General features: G+C 39.3%; 1 protein-coding gene across 1 annotated transcript; it reads right to left on the reverse strand.

Annotated features, from left to right (window-relative positions):
• Nucleotides 1-695: 695 nt before the first annotated feature.
• vamp2 (vesicle-associated membrane protein 2) lies at nt 696-8,726 on the reverse strand. Its single transcript, XM_071460376.1, has 5 exons — nt 8,408-8,726; nt 3,671-3,773; nt 3,188-3,346; nt 2,803-2,854; nt 696-2,472 (listed from the first exon to the last, which is right to left on the reverse strand). Coding segments are annotated over exons 1-5 (333 nt in total). The 5' UTR covers nt 8,410-8,726; the 3' UTR covers nt 696-2,455.
• Between the last annotated feature and the right edge of the window lie 3,526 nt (nt 8,727-12,252).

Here is a 12,252-nt window from a genome sequence, read left to right on the forward strand (position 1 = left end):
CCTGCAAATGAAGACCTTGTGAGGTTAAAAGTAACATGGTTTGAAATCCCTCAAAGTACCTCTCCTAGTTTTAAGGAATTTTAGGTTTGCCTTCTTAGTAAGGTCTTAGTTTGACAGAGCATTAGAAACCAAGTGCATCATATTGTCCTGCTCTCCTGTTCAAGTAGCCAAAAGGGTAGTATACACAGGAGTAGATGCCAAAAGTAGTAAAAGAATAAGTCAAGACCAAACCAGCCAGGGCACCAATGAAAGAAATAATTGCAGTAACAATAGAAGCCTCTCCCTTGTTGTTTGGCAGTGTATAACGCATGGAGCGGAATTACAAAAAACACACCAGACAGAGGTAAAGAGGAGCTCACTGCTGTTGGCAGCAAAATGGTACTGATTGCACACTTCCTCTTTACCTGTCTGTTTCACACAAAAATATACTATAATAAAAAATATAATCTATTATATTTAAAAAAGAAAAAAGGCCTTAACTACAGGGAGAAACACTGAGACAGAACCGCTGCACTAGCAAAACACTCTTCTTAGGAATGCTACTATTTTTTTTTTTTTTTAATCATTGCTTCTCACGTGTCTTGTCGCTAACCTACCCCAAAGTTAGCAGACTGCTGAACTGCAACTCAACTGTGAATTTGACATTTTCCTCATTAGCCTCTGTCCCTGTTCCTGAATTTGCAAATAAGGCTGAATTGTCTTTTTTTTTTTATGTGCTCTTCATGTGGAGAGGTTTGGCTGCAGGAGGATCTCCTTTGGCCAGGCTATTGACCAGCCAGACAGCGCCATCAAAAACAAGGTTGTTTGTGCATTTTAAGCAGATTCCTTTTCTGCAGTCAGGCACTCCCCCGACACAAACTACAAGTGTGAGGGTGTGTTTGACTGAAAATATTCTACAGTAACTAACAGAAGTAACTGGAGACTAAGGCTTCTCAGTATCAACAAAGGTAATGGGCCAGTGAGAATTAACCTTTGCTTTATGAAACTTTTATCCCGTTTATTCCCCTGGCATTAGAATTGTTTTGCAAGCCCATATCCACAGTTTGACATGAATGACATCTCCACAGTATACTGCAAGTGTAATGTTCAGATAAAATCACTGATATTACAGAAAAAAGAAGTTGGACAGACTGAAAGTCTAATCCTGTCTATTAAAAACTAACCCTTACAGCTATTGACTATTACTTTTTTCTCCTATGGTTTGTATGACCAAAGTTTTCGACACAAGTTTCATCGCATGTATATTTTTTAAAGATACTTACACTTACATGTGCTACAGTAAGAGCATTTGCACTAGACTGCAATGAAGGAATGTTTTCGAAATAAGACACTACGTAATCATTAAATAAAAAAGAAACATCTACAGACATTGGTCCAACTTTACTATGGCAGTTTTAAAATTATTAGAAGAAATAGAGGTGATGAAGCATGCTGAGAGACAGAAGAGGGCTGTGGTGTTAGAGACTTGAGATCAACGTTTTTACAGATGTGGAAAGAGAGATGACACCCAGATAATGGGAAGGGCAAATGGAAATGAGTGGGACTGATGATTAATGGGAATTAGCTTAACAATTCATGCATTGCTTGTGTGGTTGATCAATATCAGTGATCACTGACTCTCTCAGGAAGCCATGAAAGAAGCTAAGACTTGAATTTTTGAAGGCATCAAGTTATAGAAATCTGAAGCTGAAGTAGCAGTAACTTGGGGAAGTTTAAGGGCAGTTATGTCTGTGGAATAGCTCCAATTTCTTTAACTTCATGATATTTCTTACTACAAGTTTTAGTCCTCAGGCTTAGTTTGAATGGTCTTAATGGGCACGAGTAACAGATGAATTTGAAAATGAAATAGTATTTCATTAGTTAAACGGAGACATTAGTTAAATTCCACTGTGCAAAAATACACCCAAAAGAGAGAGAAAGCCGGGGACAGACAGATGATGAGAACATGCAAGATACACACTTTGATTAATAGGCAGTAGTTAACGCTGAAGCATACGTAAAATTAATACAAAAATTAAAAAATACAAAATGCACACACACACGCACACACACCTACAAAACAGTATATATCAGAATAAAACTCTACAAAGAACTATATATATCAGTTATGTAACAATTATCGCCAATCGTTGTTTCCTTTTCTGTTGTTGCATCGTCACAAGTGTTTGGTTCTCAGTATGGCAGGTTAGAAAAGCCAAGAGTACCCAGAAAGGAGACAGGGCCACACACTCACAGGACAAATATTGACAAGGGTCCAGAGGGGAGGTGGTGGAAGTGGGGGAGCCATGGGGCCCTGAAGGGTTTAGGGGTGTTATATCGAGGCTAATCAGGGAGATATATATATATATATATGTATAATAAACTAATTATCTGTGGTTAATCTTGTCATCAATTTGAGGGTTTTGTTTTTTGTAGCAAGGAAGGTGGGATCAGACTGGGGTAGGACCAACTCTTCTTAGGTGCTGAAGTACACTGTAGAAAGAAATAAGAGATGAAACATGATGAAGTCTAATTGGTAATGTTGAAAGTACAGTATCAGCATAAAACAAAAGCTATGAAATCAACATTGGCCAACTACTTTTGAGAAAAATGTTTAAATTTGTAAAAATGAAAACAACTTTGTTTTCAAATGAAATGTCTTTCTCATTCACGGTCATTCCTTGTACTATACTGTAATATATATATATATATATATATATATATATATATATGTGTGTGTGTGTGTGTGTGCAAGACAACTGATTAATGCCATCCCTATAACAATGATGAATCAATGTACACTAAAGTTAAATGGATTCTTACCAATAATGACGATGAGGACAATCACGCATATCACACCCAGGATAATCATCATCTGTGGATCAGTGGATTTTCAGAAAAAGTTATTAAAGAAGCAGGACATAAAAATATACTTTTTTTTAAAGCAAGGATGTTGTTTTGAATCAGATATACCATTGTGCAGTCCTAGGATATCTGACAAGTACATACTAGATTGTAGAATATATGTAGAATTTGATGTTCCAGAAAAATTATGCTTATGAGCAAAGTCTATATCAGAAATCAACAGTTGCAACAGGCATCACATTTTAGAGGCCTTCCTTTTTGTTTTTCTGTCAGTGGGACAGTGTAAGGCAGCCTTTACACACACGTATTTGCTATTTGAGTAAGTTTGTCTGCGTGTCCTCACCTTGGCATTCTTCCACCAGTATTTATTCTTCAGTTTTGCAGCGCTGGTCTCAAACTGAGAGGCTCCAGCCTGCAGGGCATCGGCCCTATCGTCCAGTTCTGACAGCTTCTGATCACGCTCCAGAACCTTATCCACGTTTACACGCATGATATCCACCACCTGGGGAAAGATACGCAAAGCACTGTAGCGTAATCACCTGGTGACTCCGTGTGAGGGTCTTGAAGCTGGGCTATTAGATAAAGGTTACGATTCAAAGTTGATCAGGTTTCATTTCTAAACACAGTTTTAATCATCCATAAACAGAGTCAATCACATTCCCAACAATGAAAGATTTGTGTTTCTTCTGTTTGAAATTTGTATAGTATGTGAGCAAGGACACAGGACTGAATTAGCAGTAGGTGACCTGTGAACGACGCTGAAACCGCAAATGTCTACATCAGAGCCTGACGGCATGACTTTGTTTGAAGTGAGGTGCGGACTCACCTCATCCACTTGTGCCTGTGTCTGCTGCAGACGGCGGTTGCTGGTGAGGTTGGGAGGCTGATTCCCTCCCTCTGGTGCAGGGGCTCCAGCGGCTGGGGCAGACCTGTTGATAACAAAATACAATAAGTGGTTAAAGGGTGAAGGCTATCCAAAAAAAAAAAAGGTTAGCACGCATTTACAAGATCAAAAAGAAAGAGTTTGGGTGGCTATTACAGTTACATGTTAGATGTTTTGTATCTGTTTGTCATACAGTATGTACTTGAGGAACAGGTTAAGCAAAAGGACACATTCAATTAGAGGGATGGCACAAATATATTATTTGATGGATTATTTATTGTTTTTAACTCAATAGTTGTCATTGTGGAGTTTTTGTGCGAACTGAACAGAGCTGGTAGTTACAGGATAATGACAACGCGATGGCGTCACTACTGGTACAGTGGTGTATATCAAAAGGAAGGAAAAGTGCACACATTTACGAGTGTGTATTGACATTCAAGGAAAAATCAGATCTAATTTGTAGGATCTGTAAGATTCACTGTGTTCCACTGATGAATGATTCCTTATGTTAGCGCTGCACAGTTCAGATAATTACCGTCTATCACAAAGAATCAGCTAGGCTTTGCAAAAGTCATGCTGATTTGTCATGTCATGTTGTATTGTGCCCTACATAGCCCTATTCTTTTGGATGCACTATGCACCAATAATGACTGTGAGAGGCGGGGAGTTTAAGTGAGAGTGTCATTTGCCACTGAAAAGTGAAAGCTCCATGAAAAATGCCTTGCCTTCATGTTAACATGTACTGCTACCTCTGCTCTTTGCAGCAAGTGAAGCAAATACACCAGAGACCTTACTATAGATATATATATATATCTATATATATATATAGATATATATATATACAAATTTAATATTTATGAAGACTCATTTTGTAAAATCTTGTATTTTTTTTTTCTTTTTTGTTTTCTTTCTTTTCTGGAGTTAAACACTGATCCTGTTCCATCAGGCCCCTGTTGTGTAAATCTTAAATTAATGATAAAGAATGAAAAGATAGACAAAAGCCCTGTGTTGAGTGATGGTTTCCACAGTGAAAACTATAGACCAACTGTCATGCAGACAAATCCTAATGATCCGAGACTAATCACAAACATAGAGCCAACATCTGGTAACAGTTGAGCCACAACCTACCCAAACCAACAGAATTGACAAAATTACCAAATTCAGCAAATGTGTATTATTTTCAAAATTCTCTGACAGCTTTATTTTTTAACATTGGACAGAGAAATCCGTCTCAGAGATGCAATTTTAACTGCCCCCTTTTCTTCTGAAATGCATTAGTACATGAGTTTCATTACAAAAGAAGAACTTGCTGAAGATTAGTGAGATCATCACATAGGTATCAAGAAGACTGTATTTATAGCCATTCCTACACAAGTGGGACACTTTCCAGCACAAGAATCAAGCCTAGCTCTACACTAAGGACATTTTTATAACAATAGTTTTGTTGTAGTGTAGGTTGAAATTGTTGTTGTTGAGGCTGACTGTGTACTCCATTAATCTCTATCTCTAGCATACAAGAACTTTTCATTTGCTACCGCTCTATCATTGATTTTTTTTAAATTGTTTTTTGAGGAAAAACATAGATGTCTGATTTGAAAGATACAGGTTCCTCTAAAGTGAAAATCTAACCTAACATTTCTTCACTGAAACACAGAATGGACATCAGATACATATGTGAGAACACAAAGCAAGCACTAAAGCAGTGTTATTGATTTTGATCATGAAAAAATAAACATGAACAACAAGCTAGTCTCAAATAGTTTTAAATAAGATATGATTGTCTTGACCTATTAATGAGTTCATTCAGCAGTCTAAATAAGTGAATAAAATTAGAAAATTAAATTGTAAACTTGCATTCTGTGATAAAAGGCTGTGGCATGTTGTGACAATCATTGTGAATAAGCTACTCCACCAGTGCGAGACAAAACTCTGTATAAAGGTCACCTTTACCTGCTCACACATTACTAATCCTTTGACAACAACAAATCCTTGTGAATAGTTGGCCTAATGGTGCAGGTGGTCGCTATAAGCTGCCAACCAGCCCGAACACAAACTGGTGATATAAAACACTCGAGGCTCTCTGCGATGTCTTTAATGGTGAATTATTATTCTGTCTTAAACAATGATATATATGCAGAAAACATGTAATGCTTTATTTCCTGAGACTTTTTTAGAATTTTAGATTGTGGATATTCACATTCAGTTTCTTTTCACTTGCCAGCAGAAGTATTTCTGCAAAGGTGTACAAGGTTCACACCATTGTCACTTCTGAACTGGCACCCCAACCAACCAAGAAGACTTGCTAGTGCAGTGACAAGATTTCTCAACAGCTCGCACACCCTGTGAATAACTGCCGACTCTGTTCGATGAAGGGACGAACTGAAAGCGCCACAGAAAGGTGGAGTAACTGCTCTTAGACTGCTACTTTGGTGGATAATCTTCAGTTTTAATTAGTGATAAACTGAATTGAGACTTTGCATGAGTCCCTTCTTATGACACATACAAGAGTAAGATCACCTGATGTTTATTGATAAATCTCTTGATTTGAATAATAATGCAATCAAAAGATATTGACAGTGAATGAAGAACTTCGCAAATCGGGAAAAAAAGAAAGCCTTTTGAAAAACTGTCTCTACCTTGTAATTAATATATGTGCAGAGAGTAGTAGGAGAATCAGTAAAAAACAAAGAACATATTGATATTGACATTGATATTGATATGATCTGATTTAAATCAGTAAAAAACTAAGAACAGAAAGAACAGGAATGAACCTATAAATCAAAAATACAAACCCCTATCTGATAAGGGCAGCTCACCTAACATGCTGGGTTTGTTCAGGTTTCACAGCTCTCTGTCTACATGAAGTGAGCCCACCAACAACGTCAGATTGTCTATAAAAGCTAAATATATTCAACCCTCTTCCAAGACACGGTCTATAAAAATGGTCTCCAAAGAGTGCTCCTGCAAAACTGAGATCTCTGCAGTGTTTCCAGGGATTCTCAATATAATAAGGAAATGTCTGATACCCTATGTACCCTTAAAGTGGACAGACAGACAGACAGACAGACAGATAGACAGATAGATAGATAGATAGAATCATACTATTTTACGCTTGATTTAAACTGACTACCAAAAAATAATAATAATTGATGTCCCTGCTCTAATGGATCTCTGTTTGTGTGGTCACTGTCGTGGAAAAGCACGCTGTCTGACTTTCAGCACTGGACAGCGACATTTCAGTACTGGACAGCGCCACAGCAGCCCAGACCAGAAACCGCCTGATCCCAGCCTCACTAGCCCAATCTGTTTGATGTCACTGAGCTGGAAACTAACCCACAACACTTTCATGTCTGACCGCATACTCAGACTCAACAGGCCTACAAGATGTGCTGTAGGACATCACGTTTGACGACGGGCCTGTAAATACACGGAGAGCCTCCCCCGCCACGTCGAGGGCGGGGAGGTTCCTTACGATTTAACACCCTCGGATGAACGATTATTACCCAACACTGGTGAAAAACGTTACTGCTAGCCAACAGAGAGGATGCAATCAGACATGGTGTGACTGCTCAATAACACCACCGGCCTATTTCGACGTTTTAACAGCCTGCTGTGCAAAAACGGACAGAGGAGGCTGTCGCGGCTATCTTTCCTTAGCCTGCCGTCTACATGTCTGCATCATGTGCACTCCTAAGAAACAAAGGAACAAATAAGGGACCGAAAGGGAGACATTTTACGGGATTAATCTGGCTGCGAAGACGCACACAGCCCTGAATATGGTGAGATATGTAGCCGTCCGCCCTCGCACGACAATCGACGACATACAGTAGGAGGCTAGGCTACCCCCACCCCCAGCTGTAGTGCAAATATCACGTAAACTAGGCCTAAGCCTAATTCAGAGCTAATAATACCACCGTCTATAAGACGGTCTATGCAGTATTCGTCGAATAATGTCGAAGCTGTAAATGTTCAACAGGCTGTTTAAACAGACCATCTGGCGCTACTGACACAGCTAATAAGGCTTGTTCAACATTATGTCCTTGCTGTTTCCACAATTAGCCTAATCGTCACCTGCGGCTCAGCCACGCAGAAATTAAGCCCTGAAAATGTTTCGTGAGGACAAAACGTGGCTTTATAGCGCAGGAGGTTTGCTGGTGGTCGTTTGGATTAGCCCGTGGGTGAGCGCACAGACGGCGTCCTTTTCAGATCAAACCAGTCTCAGCTGGAATAAAAATGCGTGTGTGCTGGCTCGAGTGAAAAACCACCACACGACAAAATGAAAGAGACAGGCGACAAACACGCAGCTGGTTCGCCGTGTAAACGCCCAGAATAAGGCTAATAACGGGTTGAATGACGGATAAAAGCCGATGCCTCCGCCTGCTCCAGGGTTAGGCCGACGCGTTAGCCTCCAAACATTTACGTTTGGGTCACATTGTCGGAGAAACGCAGCACTGAAATGAAATACATCACCAGTATATAGCGATGATACAGGGATTACCGCGACTCCGCTCAAATAACCTCAACATTAGATGGCAAAGAAACACAAGAGACCATTCAGACACCATACAACCCTGAGAGCCTGCCAGCATCAGTCATGAGGACGGAATTGGCATTCATTAATAAATCAGGATTTAGGAAAAAAAAAAAAGGAGCTTTAAAACGATGTTGTAGCCTACTTACATTTTCCTTGTAGTACTGGCTAGACAGCTGTGCTGAAATCCGGACTGGAAATGTTAGCGCGGACTAAGTGGCTGGCGGATGGATGTGATCGCCTTCTGCGCTCCTCTCTACCCTCTGGCACCTTTGGTTGGTTATTGTGGCGCTTCCCTGCCTATATAGCCGAGGAGGAGCACTGACTTGTATCTCCCACTGAGATGTGTCCCCTCGCTACACAAAACCCCCTTTTTTTTTTTTTTTTTTCCTTCTCCCTACTTCTACGGCGATGCGGAACCTGCAGGCTGTACCCGGAGCCCGGCGCCGTGAGAGTCGGTGCAGTAATGAAGGTGTGATAAACAGCCGCCTGGATTAGGTGGACAAAGATGGCTCGGTGACGTCAATCGCGGCGAGTTTCATGTTGAAATGGGTGGCCGGGACTTCAGACGCACCGCTTTCATGCTCAGGGCAGCTATGTTTCCACCTGTAGGGGCTGTTACTGGGGCTCTCCGCATGTTTGGTTTCCACAGACAACATGTCATGGTCATGTTTAGGCTTAAAGCTCCACTAAAGGAGCTTATTTTGATTGCAAGTCTGCATGTCAACAAAATGGCGTTCCTCGAAAGGGGGTGTGGCGAGCTTCGCAGTAGGTGCCTGGTTGCCATTCATAGTAAATATGTATAAGGATGTAGTGGAGAGCAAACCCACCTGAAAGCAGATGACCAGCCTTTTGTTTGAGGAGCATGGTTTACTGTTGTTTCAGCCTGGCATTAATCTGCATTACATTAGGTATGGTACAATAAATTGACTGGCATAATTAATGAGGACAGGGTCTTCTAAGGTGTATGCTCTCAGGCTTGGCCACCCGGGGCCCTGGTGACCCTTCTTGTTTGCTGTGGCGCAGGCTCTAGAGTTTCCCAAGCAAAGTAAAACAGAAACTATGAATCATTAAAAATTAATGGAGGATGAATGAACAGTTTCTTTCTAAACAGATGATTTCATTCTTGCTCACTCGCCTTTTGTTCTTGTTTTTGTAATCATTTTTCAATGATTAAAACATATTATTAGTTTATAGTAATGACTTTGATATGTGTATATATATATTTTTTTATTATTTTATGAATTTTATTTTATTTTTTATAATGTATAATCGTCCAACCAGGACTGAATGTCATGGCCAAAGCGATCAGCCTAACAAAACACCAGCAAAGAATTACATACAAATGTTTCTCTCTTAATTTGCTGGTATGAATTACTGAATTTATTATCTTCAGAGACATTGCCAGAAAGACAGACATCAAAAAAGTGACATTTTTAAGTGGCAGCATTTATTTAATTAAACCACAAAAAGGGTGAAAGCAGCTGTTACTTAAAGGGTCCAGTCAAGAATCGATACATAAATGGGCCCCAGAGGTTTTTATCTTTGACTCAGTTACAGGTGTAAAAGCTTCACCAACATGTTTGCAGAGAGAAATAGTGAAGCAATACATACAGATCATTGACTGATCGTTCACAGTCCTGAAGGCAACTTTGGTTTAGATATTCATGAAACATCTTCAAAAACTCCAACATTTAAAAGGGTTTTCGAAAGCATGATTACACTGAGAACTGCTGAAGAAAATGTCAGATGCAAGTGTATCCTGTTGAGCAGATAACTAACGCTGGGGAATCCTTACTTCTATTGGCTTAAAGCAATTGTCAAAGGCTGAAATTTCATGTGACAACAATATGTGTTTATATGTTGTGGTTTGGCTCAACTATAAATATATCTAATGCCCACTGGTAATAGATAATGAGAAGGAGGAGAATTTTACATTTTATTTATACAGAGGCTTTCAAAACAAAGTTCCAAGTTGCTTGGTCAAACCAAAATAAAACATAAAGACTAAAAACAAAGAAAGACAACTGTATATGTGTGTGTGTGTGTGTGTGTGTGTGTGTGTGTGTGTGTGTGTGTGTGTGTGTGTGTGTACTCAGTAGTTTGTCTCAACTTGAATAAATAGTACATTTGTTATCCTCAGGATTTCAAGAGCAGTGTTGTTTGAATAGATGAATCATGGGCTCTTCAGAGCTTTTACATCTAACAAAGACCTAAACACAGTTTTCGGCTGGGACGCCATATCAGCAGTGAAACATAATGGTTGGATGTGGTATTGTTAAAGGGGGCTTTGTTTTCCTGGATCTGTATTTTTCAATTATAAAAAGTTGATAAAAACAAAAGGCTTATTTGTGATCTTAGCCGTGCTCTCCAGTTATACACATGAATATGCCTGCTCTGTATTTGTTTAGTATTTAGATGACAGGGTAATTTGGATAAAATCACAGGTAGAGCCTTTAAAGAAGCAGCACTGAACTACATAAACCTGTTTATCTGTTCACGGAAACAGAAGCATTTTAATGAAATTACTGTGCCTACATTTCTGTAGCGAGGCAGTGACATTGCACGTTGCACACTATCCTTGATAGAACTGTGTTACATTACTGTTCAAACTAAGCAAAAATACTCACAAATGATCACAGCATTGCTCATACAATAGAGCCTGATCTCTCCAGCTTCCATTTGGCTGCTAATAACGTCCTCAGCTGCTGTTTGTTTTATCCCCTTTCTCCTTATTTAATACCCAATTTCTTGACAGGCTAAATATAACCCACATACTCATCACATTATTTACCGTGCATGTTGTAGTTTGAACCATTTTGCCACAGAATTGAAACTCGTCTTGTGAATACTGTAAGGACAAGCCATGCATATAATGTGTGGTTCCAAAATGGGATGAACATTCAGTCTTATAGTTCACAGGGTGAATATATCATGTAGGATATTGGCTGTGGTTGTGCAGACACAGCCACACGGTGGCTCCATCAGACAGCCTTGTTTCATTGTCAGCATCCTTAACAACATCATGGACGCTGCTTTTGATGGCTGCCTCCCTCACAGCTGTTAACCCAATGATAATGAGAAGCTGTTTTACAACTGGCACAATCTTTGGTCTTGTGTACATATAAATATATATACATTTTTATTTTTTATTTTTTTATTTTTTACATACTGTGCTGTTTTTGTCAGGTCTATCTCTCCAAATCCCTTGATGAAAACTAGCCTACATCAGCTTCTTTTGTTATTTTTCTGCCATCTTAACTCATGGAAATAAAACTCTAATTTGTTCACTATTGGTTGATTGGTTATGGGAAGAATTATCACAATGTGCTACTACATCCCTTGTTGCTAGAGATTTGTTTTCAGCCAGTCTAATGTTTAAAGACCTATCACATAAACAGTATAGTTGTAGTAGTAGTATATTTTCACTTCTAGCCAGTTCTTTTTTTTTATAACCGCAAGCTTATTTTGTTATTTCCACACATTAAATCAAACTAATTGAATCACCTGAGATGTTTGCAATACTGTGTGTTTGTCTACTTTCAGTTTGATGAACGCAAAAGCAGTGTTTTTCACCAAAAGATGTATTTTGAGTTAATGAAGTGTACAGTTCCAACAAAGCAACCAGGAACACTCACCTGGATGGAAGCTGTGAACAAATCCATTGTCACGCATAACCTGTGACTGTTTCCCACATCGTGGATGAGGGAAGAATTGTAACGCGGGAGATATAGGGGCTTTACTTGCACTGTACAGCTCAGATCTGTAATTGATCAAAGCTTTGAGTCATGACTTTGTCTGAACCCACTGCCCCCACAATTCTTCTGCTCCATAGTCCAAGTCCAAAATGTTAGGAGAGAGACTAAAAGTAAAGAATATTCTGCCCAGACATGATGAACCACAAAGACAGAAAACAAAATATAAAGTCTTGTCCAGACAAGCAGGTGAAATGTTACCTAAAATGATGAAAGAGTCTAAATATCAACCTTTTTTA

Source organism: Trachinotus anak, unplaced genomic scaffold (assembly GCF_046630095.1).
Source record: "Trachinotus anak isolate AG129_WGS33_773 ecotype Australia unplaced genomic scaffold, CSIRO_AGI_Tana_v1 ptg000024l, whole genome shotgun sequence".
Taxonomy (NCBI): domain Eukaryota; kingdom Metazoa; phylum Chordata; class Actinopteri; order Carangiformes; family Carangidae; genus Trachinotus; species Trachinotus anak.